Below are 25,644 nucleotides of genomic sequence, written 5' to 3'. Positions count from 1 at the left end.
AAAACTTTGAGGAACCACAACGCCTACTGAGCCCCCTCGAAAATAACCTGGATATGGCATCCAGTTTCTTCGTTTTCCAAAAGCTACGTCCACCTGGATGTGACCAGAAGGCGAACGTTACCGACTACCTAAATAAAGCCGAAAAGAAAGTCGAGAAGCTATGCCAACCGGTGTTTCTCTTCGAAAACGTTTACGGCGATTTTCTTCGAACTTGCCGTGTCTACCGCTGACTCCATGAGACAACAGAAGGCGATGGCGAGATGTATTTCTGGCATCTACCCACTGAAAGTGGTTTCGTTGGCGAGACCGACCTCCACGATGCAGCCAACCATGCCCTCCAGAAACACTCCTGGCAGATGCCCGGACCAAATCACAACGTCGCCAAGGACTGCGGCCAGAACGATTTAGTTACTGTCGACCACCTGAGTATATGACTTCGAACAGGCCAGCTGGCGAGGTACAAGTGACCGACCACCATGACATTCCCAATGCCGCCCCATGAGACAATTTCTGTAGCTGCACTGACGAAACGCGGCAACGGAGCTTAGACTTTTGAACTCGGCCAGCGGGAAGCAAAGAAAGAAGAAGTAGGATAAGAACATCCGGCCTGCTATATGAACGTTAATTTCTCATGATATATAAATATATATATATATATATATATATATATATATATATATATATATATATATATATATGTATGTATATATATATATATATATATATATATATATATATATATATATATATATATATATATATATATATATATATATATATATATATATGTGTGTATATATAAATTGACAGATCTCACGTGCCTTGATATCAATGTTATGCGAAGCGTGCGGAAGGAAGGTAACCATGCTGCAATTATTTATTGAGCGACATGTCAAAAAATGACGCTGCTAATTATATGTACATTTGTTGCTCACACAGACACATTTGCAGATGTTTGTAGATGTTTGCAGATGTTTATATAACCAGTTCTTCGCACTTGCGCAACGATGCCAACTAGATCATGCGTATTAGCAACACCAGAAGCTGATATGAAGCGCTTATGCTCGCGAGCATGCTGAACTGGACACTGCTACATAAGGCAACTCAGCGCATGGCAACAAACCAACCATCTTTGACGTTAACCTAACGTGGCGGCTGGATTAAAGAAGTACACTTGTAGTGTTTATAAAATTGGCTACGCAGCACTGCAACCACTATTGACGTTTTACGACGATTAGCGTCTATTTGAAAAGTAGTTCCAAGACCTGGCGCAGCTCTATAATAGAATGCATCGTTGGCACGCAGAATGCTTCGGCTCGATTCCAGCTGGGACCCTTTCATTTATTATTGGCATTTGTCGTGTCAGCGCTACCGATGTCGGGTATTTCTGGTCCATCTGTGTTCTCGTCGTTACTGTGTTGATACTGTCAATCTTTTGTAGCACATACCCGCATACCAGTGGCACATACCCGCCCATGCGTACGTGCCACTGTCGGGCGGGAAATGTTTGACGACGTACGGGACGGGATTGTGACATTATTCATGACTTTACCAGCGCGTCATATTTGTCAAACCATTTTATTACACTCCCATGCTAAGTATGGTTCATGCCAAGGTAAAGAGGTAACCACGAGAGCACCCAAACGTGAGCGGCTAGGTAGATAGATGTACGCTCAAAATCACCGAAGTTCATTAAAAAGGCGTCGCAATATATATACATATATATATATATATACATAGGTATATATATAGAACTTGAAGGGAAGGCACGACAGGTCCGGGTATTTTCTATATTGAGTTAACTTGCAGATAGCACATAAGAAAAGGATCGTATTTACTAACGTTTCGGCCGTGGCACGGCCTTCGTCAGACTAAGTCCTTCTGAAAGTTAACTCAATGTGCTATCTGCAAGTTAACTCAATATATATATATATATATATATATATATATATATATATATATATATATATATACGATGAGAAAAGCGCAGTGCTCAGGCATGGGCGCATATCCGGCTGGAGGAGAATAAGGACAGTCGGCCTCGAATACAGGCGTTGTCTCTCATTTCTCCCTGATATTGGCGCCGTTGTCGGAAACGCTGCCCTAAAGCGAACACCACCGGTGCTCGTGCGTCCTCAGCGTTCCGGCGATGCTACACCAGGAAGGCCATTTACGCTTCCTCGGCCACGGAACCCGTCTAACCGCACCCCCACACACATATATATATATATATATATATATATATATATATATATATATATATATATATATATATATATATATATATATATATATATTGTACTTCGGCACAGAGTGTTGGCGAAGCCGAACACAAATAAACAGCTGCGCATCTGCACCTATTCTGGCAGTTTTCCCCAGCGGCAGCCTTCAATTTTCCGCAGAACGGGCGTCAACATCATTAAAGACTGTCTTCAACAGACCTGCTATCTGAAAACTCCGAGCTGAGCAGCGTTTCCGCACATACGCACAAGAAAAGGGTAAAGCAATAACCAGTTGTATTGAAGACGTTGCCGACTTGTGGAGATGCATGAACACCACAATGATGGAAACTGCAAAAATCAAGCACACAATGAAAGGCATTGATGATGATGCTTTTTAAGGGCTCTTGGTGAAGGCTTAGTCCATAGCTAGCGACGTTCAACGCTTGTGTCTGAGCTACGATGAACTGCATATTCAGCGAGCATTGACAAGCCGTCCTCCAGCGTACGATTTTTCATCGCTGTGTAGTCTGAACAACGGCCACGATGAAGCGCTGCTGTATAAGAGCCAAAATAAAATAGTTTGTCTTCGGCGAAATAGTAAGACAGCTCTTTAGGGGCCCTTCACTAGCAAACGTAGCACAACAGTGCCGTCATTCTCTTTGTCAGTGGCATCAGTGAAGGAGAGGTCACTGAGACGCTACCAGCGGCCCCCGAGTAAAATCTTGTTGCTGCTTCACTCACATACGCCATTGCTGCCACCATGCCCCTTTTCACAGTACTCGCACCACCGTTTTGGCGTCCTGTGACTGAACCCACACTTTCCCTCCAGTAGATTGACGTCAGCACTACCAACCTGTAGCGCAGAGTCAACCTTCGCCTGATAGGCTTCGCAGTCGATAACGAGGACGCGCCGTGAGGTATTGCCAGCGCCGGGTGCAAGTAGCCAACGAAAACCTCCAGCAACACTACTTCCAGCTTGACTCAAACTAGCATTGCAATTCTTCTATCCAACGCAAGCTCGCTACCAGAAGGATCACCGCCCTCGGTCGACTAACTTACGCTCATCCCCTATGCGCCACCATTGTATGTTCAGCCAATGTAACTATTTAGGACGTTCTGTAGAGAATAAGGTTCATTGTTCTTTCATCGTTTTCGCGTATCATTAGCTTGGTATAGGACTTTTTGTCGTGCCACAACGCCCTGATTGATTTTGCTTGGGTTGAGGTTTAATTCTGCCTACTTAGTGAACGAGCCTTCGTCGATAATGCATCTGCCGCTAAACTAGTCACGAACAGCGATACCTGCATCCATCTTTGCTCTTTAACGTTCGTGCCAGTTTCGCGCAGTGCCAGGATGGTCATCTTCACGCCATCTCAAATAGTCATGACTGAAATATTCTTCTCGTTGTCTTTTGCTGTTCTCGGCCTCTTCATGAAATCTCCACCACAATGCCCATCTGCTATCATCAATCACCCCCGCGATCTCTGCTTTGTCACGTGTGCATTGGCTACGTCAGGACGACCAACTTTGCCTGAATTTTTCCGTCTCGAAGATGTGGCTTCTACCACCGTATGTAAACTGCGTGTCGTCTCTTTGCGTGAGCAAAATGGACATACATATTTGGACCATTCGTCGCTGCAAAATTGACACTTCTCTAGCTTTCAATGCCCCTCACCATCCCCTGGCACCATCCCTCCTCTTTCAACGTAGCACAAGCATCTAACCGTCCGCTGCTTCGTCAGCTGTGTCAGGCCATGCCCTAGCAGTCGAGTGCAACATTGACACTGGTCTCAATAAACGCTGCGGCAATGAGCATATCACATGTTCGCTATAGAACAACACGCCATTGCCAAACTAGTCTACGAAGGTGTCATTCAATCTTCACAGAGCCCATGGTCTTCTCCGGTGGTCTTCGTCAAAAAGAACGATGGCTTCAATCGCTTCTGCGTCAATATCCGGCAAATTAAAAAGATAACCCTGAAGAACGTCTGTCCACTGCCGCGCACTGTTTAATATTCATATACTCTAAAAGCCCAGAAGGCAACACATAGACAGGGGGGGGGATATTGAGGAAAGTAGTGGACAAAATATAAGCAATTTAATAAAAAATACATGAACAAGAGTAAATAAAACCAAAGCATTGGAAGGGTAAACAATTACTAAGATAAAGCAATCACAAGAAGAAAAGCAACCACGATTCAAGCGCTTAATAATCAAAAGTACTTTCATCGGAGGAGGGACACAAGTTGTTATAAGTAGTAGCTTACAATTTTGAAATTACTTTAAATGAATAAAAAATGACTCATGATTAACAGTATGTGGGATGCCAGTACGCCAAGCGATCTATGCACGAATGGCGATGAGAAGTGGTAACGACCGAAAAGATTATTTCAAGCACGAAATGCGTTCAATTTTAGACAGTTGATCTAGTCGTGAAGGTATATGACGAGCGGGCCTGATAATAAAGGTATCCTGGAATGACTGATTGTAGTATAGCTCATGAAAGAAAGACAACAGTTTCATCATCCTGTGCTTTTCTGGAGAACCTATGTAGAGGGAAGATTTCATATCAGTTATGCTTGATGGTTGCAAGAGGTTTTTTCAGACGGAGCGAGCAGCCTTATTTTGTACAGACTCCAGCTCCTGATGAAGTAGGCCTGATGTGGATTCCAGATTAAGAAGGTGTATTCAATTTGTGAGCGTACTACGGTCTTATAAGCATGTTTAGTCTCGGAGTTCACCGGATGCAAATGTGGCCTTATGCAACCAAGAGATCTCGATACTTCACAAACAATTGCTTCTATATGAGTGTTCAATGATAGATCCTGTCCTTAATGAACACCAAGGTATTTTATTGTTGATACGCAATCTATGGGTATGTTGTTCAATATGTGGTCGTATAACACAAGGTTGATCATTATTTTAAACCTGATAGCTTTTGTTTCATTTACGTAAAGTTGAATTTGCCACTCAATATACCATTCACTAAGATTTGCTACGTCAGACAGAAATCGGTAGGCATCTTGAGAGATCTTAATTTGTCTGTAGATCAAGCAGTCATCCACTAACAATCTAACTACGAAATGCATACCATTACTGATATCGTTAATACCTGGTAGACATGTGAATTAAACACGGCCTTTCTATAGAGTGGCAGTTCTACACAAAGCCGGCTCAAATTCTTCATAGAATGCATGTGTACGAAGTGTACCTTTTGTAGGAGACGTGGTAAATACGTCAATAGAAAACAGTTATATTTTAAATATTGCCTTCATTGTGCATAACTATATTTCACACAGCCATAGAAGCCAGGGAAACAGTAAATGGCGACAACAACTTGGAGTATGACATCGAAAGCCAGGAGAATGAGCAGCACAGTAACATGTATCTGGCAAAACCCCGAGAACAAAGTAACGGCACTGGAGGAGACTTCGATGAAATCTCGGAAGCCATTGAAAGACTAGGTAAGCTCTTGAGCCAGACCTACACTGCCACCGCACCCTGCAAAAAATGTTTTCGTGGTCGAAGCAAAGGAACCACCTCATTATATGCCAAACACCTTTCAAATGTATCAATTTTCACTAATAAGGCGCTACTGCTGCGATAAACTTACGGGCGAATAACTTAAAATCACAGGAAAAGTCTTCTTCTCAAGTGCAACTGAGCCCAATGCTGCTTAGTTTCGGTGATCACAAGAGGACCGGTGCATTCAGCATAGTATGGCTCATCGCTGCACAAAAAATTACGATATAAAATCTTTTATGTAAATACATTCACAATATCTTCCATAATAAGCTTCATAATGGGCTGCAAAACATCCAAAATAATTTCACTACTTGTAATTCCAAAGAAAAAAATATTAGTTTATTTTGATCTAACGCTAAGACACTCCACATAAAATGCAGTAAAATCTTCCTACGAGCGTGGAAAACTTACTCTAACGTGCGAAAGACGTGAGGTGAACTTACTGTTTGGGATTTACCAGTTGCAACGTATCTACTAGAGCCACGCGTTCGCAATAATTAATCAGATGTATCATGCCTACGAAGACCCAGTTTGTCCTCTGTGTCTTGAAATATGTTGTTAGTTCCTCGCTAAAGCGTCAAGATTCGGGCTTGCTCAGCCGAACGAAGTAGCGGCTGCATTTGAGCTGCCATTCTTTTGGGTAGCGAATGTCCTCGGGAAGGCGCTTCTGAATTAAGCTTTGTGCTGCAATAAGCATTGTGAATCTTGGGTTGCAAGGTCGCGTCGAATCATGACACCTGCCAATGACATTTGAAAGCACTAAGAAGCCGCTAAACCAATCACAGAGCCTGTGGTTGTGCTCACTTCGTGCACAATTACTGGTTTTATCACACCAGATCCTCCATTTACCTCGTAACGTTTGCTACCAGAACATGAGATGAATGTCACAATGCGTGAGATCTGCATGTCTTTTTTGTATAATTCCTGAATAAACTTTGTGCTTGGCAGCACATTTACACTTCACTGTACAATGAATTCCGTTCATTCGAGGTGCCTCTGTTGCAGCTTCAAAAATGTTTAATCAACGCGTTCAGAAGAATATAGCCAACATATACCAACCAACATATAGCCAACCAATGTCTGGTTATTGTAAGAAAAATATTTAAAAAACTGCTTTTGTCAACTCCTTCTGCTAGGAGCACCTCTATGACGAATGCCATAAAAGCAAAGCATGCCTAGTGCTGTTAGTATTTAGCAGAATGTCATTTTTCTCTAATTTGTTGATGTGATTACGATGCGCTTTTGATTTCTCGATTTCAAGCGCACGCTTCGTAAGAGATTCCCCCACAGCCCATTTTTCAGCTCTCGCTCGAAAAAGGGCTCCTGTGTAGCGTTCCTGCTCAAATAGCTCAATTTGTCGTTTGATCATTCAAATATATTCTTTATTTGCCCGGGCTCCTTACTTTCTAGTGCTATTCATTTATTAAGTGTTGTTCTGAGTCCATTTTTTTAATATTTTCTTCATGTTTTAAAGCACTACATTTCAGTATGGCTTTCATTTTTAACGCTTTGCTTTATTATTTGCACCTCCTCGCCAATAATACAGGTGCCGATCACCTTATTGTTTTTAATTTTGTCTATCACAAACTTAATAAAATTGTCGCCCCGAAGGAGTTTAGCGTTAAACTTCAATAAATTCCTACTAAATTTGTTTTGTTTTTGTTTAGCTCCCACATTACAAAGTACAAGACAATGATCACAGAAAGAAACAGGTAAAACTGTGTAACTATTGCTCATAGATATCCCCTTCCAAGCCTTGTATAGGCCATCAAGGCGTGCGTGACTGGTTCCTTGAAATGCGTAAAACGAACTTTGCGACCTGCCTCGAGGCACTCCGCTACATCATTCAGGTCGGATACATTTACCAAGTATTAGAACACTTCAACACTTAAATCTAGCAGACGGCGGTTGTTATTTCTATCCTTCGCGCTCACTACACAATCGAAATCTCCCAATAAAACAAGCTGTTTTGGGGTCCATTATTGTGGCTTAATTAATGAAAAGAACGTTTCTCGCTCCTCCTCTACGTGAGGCACATAGACAATAAATGACGCGCCATTCAATTTTACTCGTTTCTAAAATCACGAATAACTATTCTGCCGGAGTCACAAGAGAAATGGCTTTGAACAATCAATCCCGGATTATTTTCACTGAAAAGCACACAGCCGGCAAAAGTTCCATTCGCGTGAGTAAACATGGAGTAATATTTAGACGTAAACCACAACATCATGCTCCGCGTCTTTTCCTTACCTTCCCCTTTTGTTTCCTGCACGGCTAACACGTCAATATCTTGATTATTTGACAGGTGGTACACTTGAGCCTGCTTTTTCTTGGAGGCAAAACCTCGAACGTTTAAGGTTGCAAAGCACAGTTTGAAGTCATTACACATCGTTACATACTAAAAAACTAGGAAGTAGGCCCGGAGCATGGTGCTTTCCGTGTACGCCTAGCTCCTTGCTAGACGTCTTCAGGGACTATCCAGTGGTCCGGCATCAGTTTGCTGCTGGTCCCTTGGAGTGTGGACGGTTTGGTCCACAGGTAGATTGGACTTTGAATTTAGGCGCAAGCGCCGCCCTGGTGTCACCTTCGGGGGCCATCCCAACTTTGTTCTCGTGAGCGATGCCCTCAAATAGATCCAGTATTCCAATGCAAAACTTTATTTCAAACTTTTTTTTTCATCAAAGGTGGAGCCCTCAGTCCAGAACCCCTTTGGCTTTTGCCATCTTGCAAGCTCTGTCGATCAGCTTGAGCTGTTCTTCAGGCTTAGAGCAAGAGATCGCTTTCATCCACCACTCCTGCATTTGTGTACAGTTTCTTGGCACTATACGTGTCTGTGTTCGCAAGCCCATGACCGGTGATAAAGCGTATGGGGTGCTCCGCATTGCGCGCATTAGTTGGCGTATATTGCTGAATAGATTTTACTCGGAAGACTTAGATTGGGGTACGTATTAGTCTGCAGCTGTCTCCAGGCAACCGACTGTTCTCCGTTTAGGTCTTCGTGGGAGAGGGAGTATATCCTCCTCAGGGCTCTCTGGTGCTCCAAAACTGCTTTATAGTGTCTAGTATCTCTGGCTGGTTACTCGTCGTTTTGCGCTCCCCGGTCGGCGTATCCTCAGCCAATGGCGTCGGCAGGCTGGGTTCCTGTAAAAGTTTTATGGCCCGGTGTGAGCATAATAGAGTAGCTGGAGAAGGTGATTTTGCTTTCCTTGAGCATGCGAATGGCAGCAGTGGGTATGCATATACTGCTGTATCGTCGACACGCTTCATGCGAGTCAGTGACTATTTCTGCAGTAGGCTCTTCGCTCTGGTGTGTGATGACAAGTGCGATCGCCACTTCCTCAGCCTCGAGGACGTTGTTGCTTTTAATCGAAGCGCTGTCGACTTCCCTAAGATGGTGATCAACAACGCTTGCAACTGCCTCGGAGTGCTCTCTGTATGTGATCGCACCTACGAACAATACGTTAGCTATCGCTCTAAAATTTTATCGTGTGCTTCTGATATTGCTCATGTTCGGGTCTTATGTATCTTTAAGTGAATTTTTGAGGTATTGGGATGACTTCAATGATCTGGCGAATGTCCTCCAGTATGCTCGCCGCGCTATTAATTTCTCCGCAAGCAACCCTAATGCCCAATGTCTGACTGTGTACCTGCCGGTAGGAGTCAGCAGTAGTGTGCGCAAGAAGATGCGCCTAGATGTGTTCTTGCACCGTGTTTTCATAACATGTTTAAGGAATTTATCTGTCAAGGTTCTGACTGGCAGACCAAGGGTGCATTTGTTGGCAGTCTAAGGATCACCTCTAATTGTTCCTTTTCCTGCGCAAGTGTTGTTTGGTAGGGGACACTGCATACAATTCCACTGACCACGAGAGCCTGTACTAGTCTACAAGTGTCTTCCTCCTTCATACCCCGTCTTCATTGAGAGATTCCGGTCATCATCCTCGTCATCTGCGCTGTACTGTTTGACAGCTCTCTTATGGTCTGGTCTATACGACAGTTGTTTTGTACCCACATGCCAAGAACCCTAATTTGGGATTCTTCTGGAATGTTCTTCCCCGCAATATAGATGTCTATGCAGTTTTGAAGATCGTATGATCGTCTGTAGACTCTCATTACTTCGTATTTCTCCGGAGAGCAGACAAGGCCATATAGTCGCAAGTTGTCCAGAACTGTATCTACTGCGCGTTGCAGAAGGTCTTGTTTTTGTCCAAAATATCATCTTGCCACCAATATTGTCACATCGCCTGTGTAGTGTGTCTGTGTATTATGTCTGAATCATTGAAATTTTTTCAATGTTCTGGGCTAGGCCGATCATGACGATGGCAAACAGCATCGGGGATATCAAAGAACCTTGGGGTGTTCTTTTTGCCGACGTAATAAACGTGTCAGACCAGATACTTCTTACACCAATTGTGGTGGTTCTTTTACTGAGGAAAGCTTACATGTACTTGTGCATTCTCTTCCCACAACTTTTTGTGGTAAGCCCCTGTGGCACAGGCTTATGACTGACATTGTCGAAAGCAGCCTTAAGATCAAGAGCAAGTAATACGTTTACGGCGTATTTTTGCACGCCGGTAGGCACCTCCTTCTTGATATGCAGGAAAACGTCTTGTGCTTTTTCAGAAACCTAACATGGTGTGCGCCATAAGTTTGTCATCTCCCAGATGGGTCTCCAGCCTGCAAAGCACGATTCCCTCGTAAACGTTTCCTAAACAGGAAATCAACGAAATCGGTCTCAGAGTTTCCAAGATGGGAGCCTTTCGATACTTTGAAATTGTTAATATTTTCACATGTTTCCAGTCGTTTGGGACGGTACCCTTTTCTAACGTTTCTTGACAAATTCTGCAAACCTTTTAATATAGTTGTCATTGAGGACTTGTATCATACAGATGGTGATACCATCCTTGCCTGGCGTATTGTTCTTTTTTACCGACAGCATACAATGACGAAATTATGTGGTAATGGGTTCGTCTAGAGCGGGATTATCTTCGCCAGTGTATGCCAGGCTGCAGTCGGTATACGCTGCATTGCCAATATAGCGCTGCTTGGTCTTCCAGCAGCTCCCAATCTGTGCATTCGAACTGGTGCGTGATCTTTTGGGTTATCTTACAAGTTTCAGTCTTGATTGTGTTTGGGTCTATCAGGGCCCTCAGTAAGGCCCATGTCCTTTTCCAACATAATGTACCTTCTAGCTCGTTGCATTTTTCGTCCCAGTTGCGCCTTGACAGCTCCGTCGCATACTCTTCGGCTTCTCTGCCCCGCCGCGGTGGTCTAGTGTCTAAGGTACTCGGCGGCTGACCCGCAGGTCGGGGAATCGAATCCCGGCTGCGGCGGCTGCATTTGCGATGGAGGTGGAAATGTTGTAGGCGCATGTGCTCAGATTTGGGTGCACGTTAAAAAACCCCAGGTGGTCGAAATTTCCGGAGCCCTCCACTACGGCGTCTCTCATAATCATATAGTGGTTTTGGGACGTTATACCCACAAATCAATCAATTAATCAACTCTTCGGCTTCTATAGTGACATGGGCGATCCTAAATCTCAGTCTGTGGTTGTTTTTTTTTTGCTGCTTCCGTCTTTTTAATAGGCCCCGGCGGGCGTACCAGATGTTTGCGAGATGCTTGTTCACAGCGGGCGTGTTCCTGGTGAGGGTAACTTCTCGGGTTAACCACTTCCAGTCTGCCTTGATTCCTGGGACCCAACTCTGAAGGTCCACAATCTTTTTGTCTTCACATTCTGCCCTAGTTTTTCTAAAAGCTTCCCTGTCTGTCAGTCGCCATGCCATGTCGTTTCTTAACAGGGAGGGTTTTAATCTGGGTACGCAAAATGCAGTGTTCATTTCCAAACATTTCACCCCCGTTTTCCTGTCGGGCCTCAATGACCCTTTTAAACAATGCCAAGTTCGGGCACGGATCTCGGTTGATACTACTCTCCACTCGCGTTGGTTGGGTGTGGTCTGTAATGAGGCTTAGTCTTCTCCGATCAGCTTTTTTGGCCAAATGCCTGCCTTTTTGACCTTCGTTGACAAATCTCCAGCTCTTGTGCCACGAATTAAAGTCTCCTAAGATGACAAGACTTTTTTTGCCGATTGCTTGTCTGGCTTTGCGCAAAAGGGACCTGAAGTTGGCTTTCCGCTAGCTGGGTGGGCTGGAGACATTCAGAAAAAATGTGCATTCGTGGGTTTTTTACATTATGACTTCAGTGAGGACGTGGTGGATGTCTGTTACGTCGATGTCATGTCTAATTGCAGTGACCGCTTTGACAACCACAGTAGCGACCTTACTTCAGCCAAGTTCTTCATACACCGAAAATCTAGTGAGTTTCGTTGAGCAGCTGGCTTTCTGGAGGGTAACGATGTCTGGTGAAGTTGTACAATTATTGATGTGTTGATTCAGAAAATCCTGTTTTCTACGGGTTCCATGACAGTTCCACTGCCACCATATTTTGAGGGTTTCTAACTTCACCGAGTATCTACGGCTGCTGGCTATACTCAAGTGATGGCGGAGCATAGGGTTTGCCTCTGGATATGAAGGCTGTGAGTTGCGCCAGTCGTTCTCTATCCTTGCGCGCTTCGTCTTGTATGTTAGAGATAAGGTTGTCGAGATTCGAAGTGCATTGTTTATGACCACCATAGTAGTTTTCAATTCCTGCTGCCCTCTGATAGCTGTCAGTGTTAAGTCTTTTTAGGAATTAGCATTGGTCTGTCCTATTCTCAGGGCTTTCAATTCATCTATAAGATCGTTAAGTTTCTGCCAGATTTCGGCGTTTTCTGCCCTGAGTGTGTGAATAGACTGCCTTAACTCCTTTACTTTATCGTTAAGTGGCGCAATGCCATTGTTGGCACCAATACTGTCTGTGTTTTCGTGTTCTTTGGAGCAGCAGAAGAGGCAGAAAAAAAGGCGCTTTCATGCTCACCATACCGTTGCCTTCCTTCTTGATGATGGGTTTCATCTGCTGCTTTTTCTTGGTTTCCGAAGACTGCCGGCTCCTGGACGCTGATCTCGACCATGATTGTAGTTTTGACGCTGATCAGTACCTGGATGGTGAACTGCCCTTTCTGTTGAACCAGCGTTTCTGGGCAGGAGCATGTCCATCAGTGCCTCTATACTCCAGCGGCCATCTGCTCTCTTTTTCTTGGTCGTGGACTTCTCGGTCTCCTGAGGCGTTTATTGCGCTACTTTTTCCACGTAGAGTGCGCTTCCTTGCATAGCGCACACCGGGGCTTGAAGGCGGGTCCATCCTTGATGACTGCCTCGGTGCAATTTGAGCAGACAACGGCGTCAGGTGTCGGGTTGAAGTCTACTCTATGTCCAGGCTTGACGCATATATGACAAACTTGCCGCGATGAATAATAGAGATAGCAACGCGGCTCACCACCGTTGTAATAAACACAGCGGGGGACGATCTTGCCCTCGAAGGTAATGACTGCGCTTTGAGATTTCTAAGCAATCTTGCATAAAGTATCTTTACCCCTTGGGCACGCACTCTAAGATGGGCTAGTAGTTCGGTTGGCGTAGTCCTGGCGTTCAGTCGCTGAATGACAGCCTTGCACGAGTTGCAAAGCGCGGCTACGTCAGTCATATCTCCATAACCTTTGCACCAAAATGTTGACGTCGAAGGCTCTGCACAACATTGGCGGTCTCCGCGCTTGGTGTGCTGATTATAGTGATATTAAATCCGTTGCGCAAGCATATAAGCAAATTTTCTTCGTTGCAGCTGTCGGGGTTACCACATGCCTCATTTATAGCACATGCCATCTGATGCGTGCTCAGTTGACTGGTGTTGACCCCATTCCTCGGTCTAAAGATGACCTTGAAGTCGGTTTTTTGCAGTGGAGGAAGTTTCTCTTTCTGAAGAGGATTCTGTTTCTGTTGAGGTTGGCTAGACGCCAATTTGTCCACCGTTTCAGCCCCGCTCTCCGCAACGGCGAGCAGCCTTTAGTTGTAGTACGTTGCAGTAAACCATGCCTCATCGTCAAGAGGTTTATTTTCCAAGACGCTCGTAGCACTTTCTTCGCCTTGTGTTTTCTCTTCCATCGGGGTCGTGGTTCTAGAAGATGCAGCTGCATCGTTGTCAGTCATCCTCGTGCGTTGCGTGGAAACGCGAGTAGCGTTCCGTCGGCACAGAACACTGCTTGTTGGCGAAAAACGCAACTCGTGAAATAGCATTCTTCTATACACTACTCGAACAGCTACTCGTCGGCGAGTAGCAGTTCTGTCGGTGAAAAACTCTGTGAATAGCGTTCTTCGCAGACTTTAAAAAGCGGTTGCCCACCGACTGCGCTTGAATGTAGAAGATGGTGAAGTACGTCATTGGTGGTGGTAGTGAGGTTTCCCAGGTGAGATGAGGCGTTGAGGCGGGAGCTCATGCGAAGCACGTTTGCTCTCTTCGGCTCCCTAGCATCGTGCCACTCCAGTAGACGCTTATCCGCCAAGCTGGTGTTGATCCCGTGGGTCGAGCCGTTCGGCAGGTTATCGCGTCTTACCGCCTCATGCGTTGACATGTCGTCTGCTGGTTGACTCTGTGCTTTTAGAAGCGAAGCACTTGGCGAACTTTGGTGACTTTGAGTTATCTATCTATCTATCTATCTATCTATCTATCTATCTATCTATCTATCTATCTATCTATCTATCTATCTATCTATCTATCTATCTATCTATCTATCTATCTATCTATCTAGCTGCCAACGACTTTTAGCTCTCCTGGCCGTTTCAATTACGGTATCAATACCCAACTTGGTATGGCATAGCGTGTCTATATGAAGAATATATTTCACTAGGCATAGCAAGAAAATCGTAATATGTATGTCAAGAATGTCATGATTTATATTTCATGGTCCTGCAGATCTTGCGGTGGCTTCGTTCACTTGGCATGTTTCAAAACTGGTATGGTATGACATGATTGCATGGCAAACACAAGCGAGAGATCTTGACATGAGAATCATGACATGCGTGTCATGAAACAACGTGACTACATGCCACGCTCATGATGCGCTGGCGGCCGTTTCGCTAGCTTCACTTAAACCAAATTTTGTATTACGGGACGTGAATGGACGACGAAGCTATGATATTGGTGCAAAAAATGTTCAACATAAGATGCATGTCATGTAATAACACGAATAAATGTTACGCTTATGAAGCGCTCACGGCCGTTTCACTAGCTTCACATTTACTAAACCAAATGGCCTTTGCGCCATAAAACATCACACATCATCATCATCACATGTACTAAACTCGGTATTGCGCAACACGAACGCACGATATAGGTAAAAAACATGATAATCACGACACGCGTGTCATGTAATAACATGACTACATGCCACACTGATGGTGCGCGCGCGGCGGTTTAGCTAGCATCACAAGCCAAATTTTGAATGACCTGATGATTTGGTTTGATTGAAATGTGGTGTTTAACGTCCCAAAACCAACATATGATTATGAGAGACGCCGTTGTGGAGGGCTCCGGAAATTTCAATCATCTGGGGTTCTTTAACGTGCACCCAAATCTGGGCACACGGGCCTACAAGATTTCCGCCTCCATCGGAAATGCAGCCGCCGCAGCCGGGATTTGATCCCATGACCTGCGGGTCAGCAGTCAAGTACATTAGCCACTAGACCACCACGGCGGGGCTATGACGTGATGCAAATAGATGACGAAGGTATGTGACTGGTGCAAACATGATAACCATGAGATGCGTGTCATGTGAGAACATGACTACATGCCAGAGTCAAGGTGACAGTACATTTCAAAGGGATGCGGTGCGCGTGTTCGCCGGCGTTTATTTCTTCACGCCACGCCGGCATAGCCACGACAGGCGCCGGTGCTGCGATGCTTCACAGGGGCGCGTTGCTTTGTCGCATGCGCATCTCAGCGCATCCAGCGTCCCTCCGTCAAGAAAAGAGGCATCCAAATTTATTACCAAATTTGTTGTTCAAGTCATTACCAAATTTGTTATTACGTGACGTCCTTCAACGTCATGTAATGACAAATTTGGTAATGGTAAATTTGTTATTACGTGACGTCGAAGGATGGTGAAGGTATGTGAGTGATTCGAACATGATAATCATGAGAGGCGTGTCATGTAACAACATGACTACATCCTACGCTAATGATGCACTCGCGGCTGTTTCGCTAGCTTCACATGCACCAAACTCGGTATTGCGCAACACGATCGCATAACATGGGTAAATGACATACCAAACATGATAATCACGACATGCGTGTCATGTAGCAACATGACTACATGCCACACTGATGGTGCCCTCGCGGCGGTTTCGCAAGCTTCACATGCCAAATTCGGTATTACGTGACGCCAATGGATGACGAAGGTATGGTACTGGTGCCAACATGATAATCATGCGATGCGTGTCATGCGAGAACATGACTACTTGCTACAATCATGGTGCCAGTACATTGCGACGTGACACGTTGCGCATGCTAGCCGGCGTTTATTTCGTCGTGTCACGCCGGCTTTTCCACGCCAGGCGCTGGTCCTGCCATATACTCACAGGCGAACGCCCCACTGCGTTGCTTTAACGCATGCGTGTTTCAGCGCGTCCATCGTCCCTCCGTCACGAAAAGAGGGGGACGCAGCGTTGTCTGGGTAAAGCATCGGCGCGAAATGCAGCATGTCGCATTTTGCGCCGGTTGCCGTGGGGCCGCGCTAACGGACCCTGGTTGCGCCTGGCATCAGGCTTGCGTTTTGGTAACGTAGCGTCGCTGTGCCTTGCGTGCGTGCGCGCCAAGGCTACATCGGAGTATAATGGACCCTTCATGATGCGCTGGCGGCTGTTTTGCTAGCTCCACATATACCAAATTCGGTGTTACGGGACGTCATTGAATGACGAAGTATATGACTGGTGCAAACATGAAAATCCTGACTAGCGTGTCATGTGAGAACATGACAGCATGCCACGCCCATAGCATGCTCACGGCCATTTCGCTAGCTTCAACATGTACTAAGTTTTGTATCTCGTGACGAGAATAGATGACCAATGTAAACGACACATTCAAACATTATAGTCATGACAGAGCAGTCACCTACGGCATCAGTTACCTCCACCTCGTAACGTTGTGCTGATTTTAAAGTGACATATAGGGGGACGACGACGAATTTACCTAGTGATAGAACGACGAATTTACTTAGTCTGTCCCTACTAACTGTTTTTCGTTATATTTTCCACAATTCCTGGGACGCTCTCTGCGTCCCGCCTTGTGGCGATGGCAGCGGCGAATTCTATAGGCCCACGTGGTCAAATGTCGGCGCCCTCAAGCTCTTCTGCGGCTCAAGGATCATGGTCCATCGCCAGCGACGGCTCAAGATATGCTCCTGCTCTCGTGCCCATGGACGAAGAACCAACTGCTGGGCCGTCTGGCTACAGCTCAACAATTGTAAGCTCCGCAAGAAAACGAAGCTCTTGGTGCAGCTCCACTGAAGACACAGACATCTACTCAGTCGACGGCGACGACTCATCAGATGGCAGCTTCGTGTCTTTGAAGAGCCGCAAGGCCAAAAGGAGGCTCATCAAGATGTCATCAACAGCAAGCACGTCAACCGTGAAGGCAAGGAGTGAACGCTGGCCGCATACCATTCTCTTCATGCCCGTGGATCCTTCCGTCAGCCTTCGCAAATTGAACAGGCAAGCTATTTCCACTGTTCTTGAGGAAATAGCACAAAATGAAATAAAAGACGTCCGGCTTAACACACGTAAGACGTTTTAGCTGTTGACACAACACATGCAGGCACGCTGGAGAAGCTTCGAATGATGACAGAGTTTGGAGATGTAAAAGTATGAGTGGTCGTACCGGTGACTGGGACCTGCACTGCAGGTGTCATTTACGACATTGACTTGACAATCCCAAACACGGATCTACCCGTTCTGATAAAACTGGCGTACGGAGGAGTGGTCATTGAGCATATAAGCCGCCTCGGGAACAGACGCTGCGTTAAGATAGTCTTCGAGGGCGACTCAATCCCTACGCACGTCAAAGTGGGACATTTCTGGCATGTGGTACGACATTTTGTCCAAAGCCGCTTTAGTGCCACAAGTGTTTCAAGGTCGGCCATGTCAAGGGCGTCTGTGCGAACTCTACCGTATGCCCCCGGTGCGTGGAGGCGCACATGGTAGACACCGGTTATGCAACAACTTATAGGTGTGGCAATTGTCGAGGTACGCATGAAGCCACGTCTAAGGAATGGCCAAGACACAAGAAAAAAATGGGTATGCTGAAAGAAATGGTCAGGGATAACTCCTCCCATAGAAAAGCTTCACAAAAAATCCGGCGTCGACGTCGCCACCGACGGAAGCGCTCCAGTCATGGTGATATTCATGGACCACTTCGGTCTACACCACCATCAACATCCAGTAGAAAGCCAGAGAGTACAAGAATACCTCCACCGGTGAAGCCTCTCTCCCCTGAAGACTGGCCGGTGCTTGCGAACGCACGGCTTGCGGAGCAGCCTTCCCGCTTTCTGCTCCCAGTGAAAGTCAATGCTGCTGAATACGAGGCTCGAACAGCAGATTGTCAAATTACTCCTATGCTGCGATTCATTGTGAGTGTCATCAGAACTCTCTGACAAGCATCGAATCGCCAACTGCTAGGAGCGGCCTACTGGCGCTGGACGCGTTGAGTCCGGTCCTTGCAAGCCTCCAGTGAAGCCATGGCCGACAATCACAAGTCGTTCCGACAGGTGGTGAGAGAAGCGTCGATTTTGCAGTGGAACGCAAGAGGTCTGAGATCTCGCATATCTGATTTTCGCCAGTTTGTTCATCTGTACCGATTTCCTATCATGATTATATGTGAACCGAAATTACCGCACCCAAACAGATTATCCGGCTACGAGTCATCTTTCTCCTCAAGTGACATCGAAAGTAGCAAGGTTGTTGTATTTATTCGCCGGGAGCTTACTTACGTCGTCCAGCCAGTGCAACCTCAAGACGGCAATCAATATGTGTGCTTGTCTGTTAAAAAAGGAAAGGTGACATTCGCACTTCTAGGTGTGTATATATCCCCACCAAGTCAATTCGACGCCAACAAACTAGACGGCATATTAAAGGCACATCCGAGTCCGTGGGTTATCACCGGGGATTTTAATGCGCATCATCCTATCTGGGGAAGCTCAAGGCCTAATTCCACGGGACGACGTCTAGCATCATTGGTTTCCAGCCATGATCTCGTTCTTCTGAATGACGCCAGTCCTACGTTTTAGCGAAGCACTACATATAGCAGCTGCTTTGGTTCGTCCTTTGTTTCACGCCGATTTGCTACATGGGTAAAGTGGTTTTTGGACATTGAAACACACGGAGGCGACCACATCCCCACTTACCTGAAGATTATAGGTATTTCGAACACGTACTCCTCTACCACAACACAAAGAATAGATTAGAGTGTGTTCAAAACTCAACTTGAGGATGCTTGTGAAGAAGGCCTGTCCAATGGTCTTCAGCAAGCTATTAGAGAAACTGCACATGCGGCTATGCGCACAATAATATGCTCTTCGAAGTAATCTAAATTTGACCTCGAGCTGGAGCGACTTCGTGCAATCCGCCGTCGTGCCGAAAGATGATACCGACGCACCGATTCCGCAGACGATCTACGAACAGTCCGGCGCATCCAAAAGAAGATACAACGGTGCCTCGACAAACTAGACATCCAACGATAGAGGAAATTTTGTGCGTCGCTAGGTCCTCATAAACCACTGTCTCAGATACGGAGAATCGTGCGAGGCCTACGTTCTGTTCCAGAGCAGCGTTTTCCCTTCAAAGCCCTTGCACTTTTTCATCGCCGGCACGAAATTGAGGTAGCAGAAACTTTCTGCGCTATGACCGTGGGACAGACAGCGTACACAAGCCTACATACAGTGAATCGTATTCCTCACTCACGGGACTCGTGCAAGGATCTACCGTTTACATCACAGGAGCTCGATGCGGCGCTCGTCTTATGTAATAAGTCGTCGTCAACTTGCCAGGATGACATCTCATACAGGATGCTGTGCAACCTTAGTAAACGGGCACGAGATGCACTCCTTAACATGTTCAACGATTCCTGGCAAGCTGGCGTCGTTCCGCAAGATTGGAAAATTAGCCGCTTGGTAACGAGTCTTAAGCCTGGCGAATCTCCCCTGGACATTGCCTCTTACCGACCGATCGCACTTTCAAGTTGCGTAGGAAAGGTAATGGAGAGAATGATCTTGGCAAGGCTTGAATGGAACCTCGAATACAATGAAATTTAGCCGAATGCCATGGCTGGTTTTCGCCGTCACCAATGTTCGATTGACAATGTTATAGATCTCGTCACATATGTCCAGCAACAAAAGGCATGTAAACGACTATCTGCTGCCATGTTCCTTGACGTAAAAGGAGCACACGACAACGTTCTAGATGACGCCATCCTCGAAGCCATTGAGTCAGTGGGCCTAGGCGGGCAACTGTATTGTTGGACACGCAGTTATTTACAAGGGCGGACCTTATTTGTGAACACTGCAGATGGTCCAACCTCCCAACACCCAACGCATCGTGGAGTTCTGCAAGGTGGCGTCTTGAGTCCAACCCTTTTCAACCTCGTTCTCTTTGGTCTTGTAGAACGACTACCAAGTGTGGTCAAGTTATACATGTACGCTGACGACATCTGCTTCTGGGCATCTGGCGCGACAAGAACTCAGGTACGCGCAAGACTTCTAGGGTCTGAAAATCTCGGCAGCGAAATGCGCATTGATTGCTTTTAGTCGAAAGCCAAATAGACCATACGCTATATCAGTCGATGGCCAAGTCATACCGTATGTCAGGACGCACAGATTTCTAGGCGTATTCATTGATAGAGACCTCTGCTGGGGCGCACATGTGGCCCACTTGAAGAAGAGGCTGACAGAAATTGCTAACTTATTCAAGTACCTTGGAAGAAAAACCTGGGCGACTTCAGTACATGCAATGATGCAAATTGTACAAGACACTTTTTCTTGGATATTTGCGCTACAGTTTGCCTGTGTTGACCAGCACCTGTAGAACCAACATTCGGACTCTCGAAAGCATCCAGGCTATGCCTCTGCGAGTTTGTCTGGGGCTACCGCGATGTTCATTAACAGCTGAGACAATCGAGATCGCTAATGACTACCAGCTCAAGACGCATAACATGATGGAAGTGCTCAGAGCACACGTGAGGCATCTTGCTCGTGCCCCTGCCCATCATCTAGCTTCACTGCCAGAAGCCCGACCTCGTGCCTCATTTCGCCAGACAGTCTTGTCATATCGCACACGCATTCCTATGGGATATACAACTCTATCGAGGATTTCAACTCCCCCATGAAGTATGACCTATCCACATGTTGAACTCACGGTTCCAGGCATAGGGTCAAAAGCCCAGCTCTCGTCTCCAGCGCTAAAGCAGCTTTATCTTCTCTTGTTATATGAGAAGTACAGTAAGCGTACTCATCTATATACTGACGCTTCAACTAAAGTGGATGGGTCTGCTGGGTCGGTGATCTTTCCTGCAACAGCAACAACGGTGTAGTTTTGTTTATCGCACCAGACATCATCGACAGCTGCGGAACTTGCTGCTCTACGTAGCGCAATTCAAGTCATTAAACAAAGAAGCCAAGAAATAGAGCGTGTTCATGGAGCACTACAGTGCTCCGTGAACACGTGAGCACGCAGCACTACAGTGTTTGATATTCGCCTTACGCCGGGGACCTCATGAACAACTAGTGCTAGAAATTAGACAGCTGCTTCACCACCTCTTCGACGAAGGACACAAAATCACGTTTCAGTGGCTTCCAAGTCACTGTGGCATATTGGGCAACGAACATGCCGATGAAGCTGCTTGATCAGCACAAGAAGATGATGAAGAAGAATCTATACAATTTTCAAGGACTGATGCTGCAATGACCATCCGAAAAATCGCTAATGCAGAAATAAAATCTCTGTGGAACGCCGAGTGCTTACGGCACACGCGACTGCATATATTGGACACGTCTCGTCGACTCCGGCCTCCGTCTGGACTCTCTCGACTCGAGACAATATGCTTTGCTGACTATGGCTTGGTTTCGCCTTCACCAAAGCTTTCACCTTCCGAATCGGCGTGGAAGACAGTGCTGCTTGCGGTCATTGTGGCAGCGATGAAACTAACGAGCACGTTCTCTGTTACTGCCCTCGTTACAGCGTGCAAAGACTGCAACTAGCTGCTGCGTTAGCTCACCTTGACGACAGACCTTTGTCTCAACAATCAGGGCTGGAAAGACGACATGATTTGTGTGCTCACAGAAAATCAGTGAAGGCCTCACTGAACTTTTTGCGTGGCAGCGGCATATTGTATACACTGTAGCACCCCAGCTACCCCCCCCCCCTTTTTTTGCGCGCGTCTATTTCTCTCTTCGCTTTCTTTCCAATCTTTCTTCCCCATTCCCCCTTCCCCTAGTGTAAGGTAGCAAATCGGATGCTCAATTTTGTGGTTAACCTCCCTGCCTTTCCCTCATTTAGTTCTCTCTCTGAAGTGACATGACATTTCTCATTTGTGCTTCGCATATCATTGATTCCCACCTTACGTGGAATTTCCCTTTTTTTTCTTACACCATGCCAACATTGCTATTCGCCTCACAGGGCGTTTTTCTGTCGCGAGAAACGCGGTACGTAATTTCAGCTTTAGTAGCTAAAGTGCACGTTTAAAAATTACTATAAAGTGAACAAAACAACCAGCGTTCTCGGCTTGGCATTAGCATTTCACAGTGGCTTTTCGAGCTATAAATTCCAGATGTTCTTGCAAAGAGCCAAGCCAGTTAACGGTCTAGAGTTAGGTGCAAGTGGATGGAAAAGTGGGGCGCAGAGAGGAGAGAAGGGAGGTGAAGTGCTGCACCCACTCTCTCCTACACTCCCTCGCACCACATGCTTCGGTCACTAGGGGCGAGGATAAGCACGCGCACCTGCAGCTGTTGCTACGGAAAAGGGCGGTGAACGAATCCCGGCTGACACCTGACTTAGCCGGATTAAGAAGTGCGCTCGCATTTAAAACGTGTCCATGACCAGCAAGCGCTTGATTGGTACACAGCAGGCACATGGTCTCCTGGCGTGCCCATACTTCATTTTCTTTTTCTTGTTCCAAGTATTCAGTAATATTTAACATCTCGCCGTTTGTTCGCACAGAATTTACACTGCTATGAAGCAAGCTACCTAGAAAAAAAAACAAGAATGTGTTGTATTCAGGTTGCAAAAATCTGTTGAAATGCCCGTCAAGGTAGCTCTTCTAATGGTAGGTGACCTTAATGTCAGAACGCCAGTTCATTCACTGGTGGAACTTCTCTGATTTAACTGCATTATACCTTGGCACTTGATATTCAGCTCAGAAATATTTGCAGCATCTTGCATTAAACTAGCCTTCAGCCTCGTAAGGTTTTGCTTACATAAAACGAACGCAGGAGCGATTTTCTGTCAATAACGATCAAGTTTCATTGACTGATTGAATGATTCATCGATTGATTAATTAACAACAAACCCATTTGTTCTCATTACAGATTTACAAGCTGAAAACACGCCATGAAATCCATCAATCATGATTACCAGCATGTCTTGATGTCAAAATATGGCTGTATATACGGTAAATTGTTGTCCTAGACGTAAACGTTTTAAATACCTACCTTGTATATTTGAATAAAACTTGGTCGTCAAAAGATCTCCTGTTCATTGTCAGAACAGTTATTTTAATGTATAAAAAGCAGAGAATGCACACTTTACAAAGTGAGAATTCCTCATTACACTTTTTGGTTGGCGTGATATTTAAATATTGCTATACAAAGTGCGCACGGGTAGGGTTAACACTGTACACAGTGTACAGGAAGGCAAATTAACAGTACAGGTTAGACTCAGTGCCTCAACAAAGATGTCGTCATCACCTTCTATTCAGCGTGATTTCGGTGGTCGAACCAGAGGTTGGTTGGTTGCGAAACTTTATTGGGTGGTCGAACCAGAGGGTTTTTTCGATACCCGTGACATGCAAAGCATCGTCCTTTTGCCTGTTATGGACAGAAGGGTGCACCACCACTGAAGCGCTTCAAGAGAGAAACATAATGTCACCTCTGATTGCAGCAGTAGACGTGTTAGTGGTCGAGGAAAGGTCATGACCGGTGTCGCCTGGCGCAGAGCCTGGTAGAGCCACACGTATGGGAATGAAAACTTTTGATACAGGTGAACACAACAGGATGGGAACCGCAGTAAAACTAAAGAACCTGGAGGAAAATTGCTACTCCTATGTTTATTGTCACAAAAAGTTTTTTGTGCAGTCTGGGAAAACAAGAAACGAACGTGGGCAACTATACGTGTGATGAGAGCATAGGTGTTGATATCTTGAGCGTATGAGGTGGTACATGGTAGATAAGGCGGAATAGTGTGTTGACTGGTACCAAGGAATCAATGCCTAGTCGAAAATAAAAGGACAAATTTCATGAAGGTATGAGTTGTACGGGATGGAGGCGAACACGAGCGCAACGCTTCAATTAGTGCGGTTTCCAGAAGCGTTGATAAAAAATATGGCCATTAGGGGGCGATCCATTCATTTGAGGGTGGTGAGAATTCATGAAGTTGTGTCAAGTACCACATGATCGATGTAGATTATCAACCACACGAGACACGAAATCTGTGAGTGAGTGATAATAACCGCCATAATAGATAAGCCGCAAGGAGGGATATCTGCAACATCTGTCGCGCAGCTGGTGAGTAGCTTTCGAGTGATTGCATAGCTTGTGGCATGATTTGTAGCTACTGTAATCCACTTATTTCCAGATGCCGAAGGTAGGGAGGTACTTGGAAAATCTGAACCCACTCAATGAAACGGTTCGGCTAGAACTTCAATAACCGGCCGGCAGAGCAATCCATTTCATTCGCAGCTGCCATTGGTTGTAGGCGGGAACACAGTAATTAACGGAACAAAAAAAGCTGATCTTCAACTAAAGTTAACTATGAGTAGCATGAGAAGCAGCGCATGGGTTGACTACAAAACTGTTTATGACGGGTACCTTGCCCGATGTTAACGCGTCCTTGCAGGTGGAGCACACCGTGTATTTTATCTGTAGTTTCTGTTGCTGGTACTCCTCCCGAACTCTTGTTGGTGCACGCCACGCGGTTTCATCGCCTCGTCCCGTGGGAGCACGTGAATCGATAGCACGTTTGCGGAATCTTCTTCCGAGACGCCATCACGTGATTGCTCAGAGAGCCTAAAAGAGGAAGTTCTTAGCCTCGTACGCAGTCACATTAGCAAACCCGAACTTATTAGCGCATGTCAGCACGTTTTACCATAATACAATTGGTTCGCCGCACGTGCGGAATCTCGTTCCTTGACGCCGTCACATGATTGCTGAGTGATTGTAAGGGGCAGAGGCTACAAAGTCTTACCGAGCCCTTTACACAGGTAGGAACGTATAGTGCATGAGCGCGTTGTGGTAATGCTTGAGCTATCTGTTGCGCTTGCGCAGTAAGGGTAGTTACCACACCGGAGTGAGCTCCACCATCAGCTACTCCGCCGCATCTAATAAGGACCCGTCCTGAATATCCGTTGTCTAACATCGTAGTAAGTTTTAGACACGTCTAAATGTCATGTCACGTCAGACAATTCAAATTTCAAGTCCCGAAATATATAAGTAATTTTCTACTGTTCATCTTTCGTGTGTGGTATATGTTTTGATATGAGGTATACGTTCACAATCACTAAACTTTGCTTATAGGTGTGCCTGTCATTCGAACATTCTGAAGGGGCGCAAATATAATTGCGTATCATAAATCACGACTTAGGTTAGCAGAATAACTGCTCAAAAGCTAATGTGCCTTCGAGCGGTCTTGCGAAGCAAGACCGCTCGAAGGCACATTTTGACCGCCGACGCCAACACGTGACGTACAATTGCGGTGAGCTAGTGTTGCTGTGGAC

At 45.8% G+C, this 25,644-nt stretch overlaps 1 protein-coding gene across 3 annotated transcripts in view; it reads left to right on the top strand.

Moving 5' to 3' along the window:
- Positions 1-23,400, top strand: part of LOC119167618 (uncharacterized) — a 33,201-nt gene extending 9,801 nt beyond the window's left edge. For all 3 annotated transcript variants that reach the window (XM_037419121.2, XM_037419122.2, XM_037419120.2), the window contains 2 exons: positions 5,522-5,686; positions 23,243-23,400. In XM_037419121.2, coding sequence (XP_037275018.1) covers positions 5,522-5,686; positions 23,243-23,268 — 191 coding nt within the window. In that variant the 3' untranslated portion in view covers positions 23,269-23,400. The remainder of the gene's footprint in view (positions 1-5,521; positions 5,687-23,242) is intronic.
- Positions 23,401-25,644: the final 2,244 nt, after the last annotated feature.

Source organism: Rhipicephalus microplus, chromosome 6 (genome assembly GCF_043290135.1).
Source record: "Rhipicephalus microplus isolate Deutch F79 chromosome 6, USDA_Rmic, whole genome shotgun sequence".
In the NCBI taxonomy this organism is placed as follows: Eukaryota; Metazoa; Arthropoda; class Arachnida; order Ixodida; family Ixodidae; genus Rhipicephalus; species Rhipicephalus microplus.
This window is presented reverse-complemented; position numbering and strand designations above follow the sequence as displayed.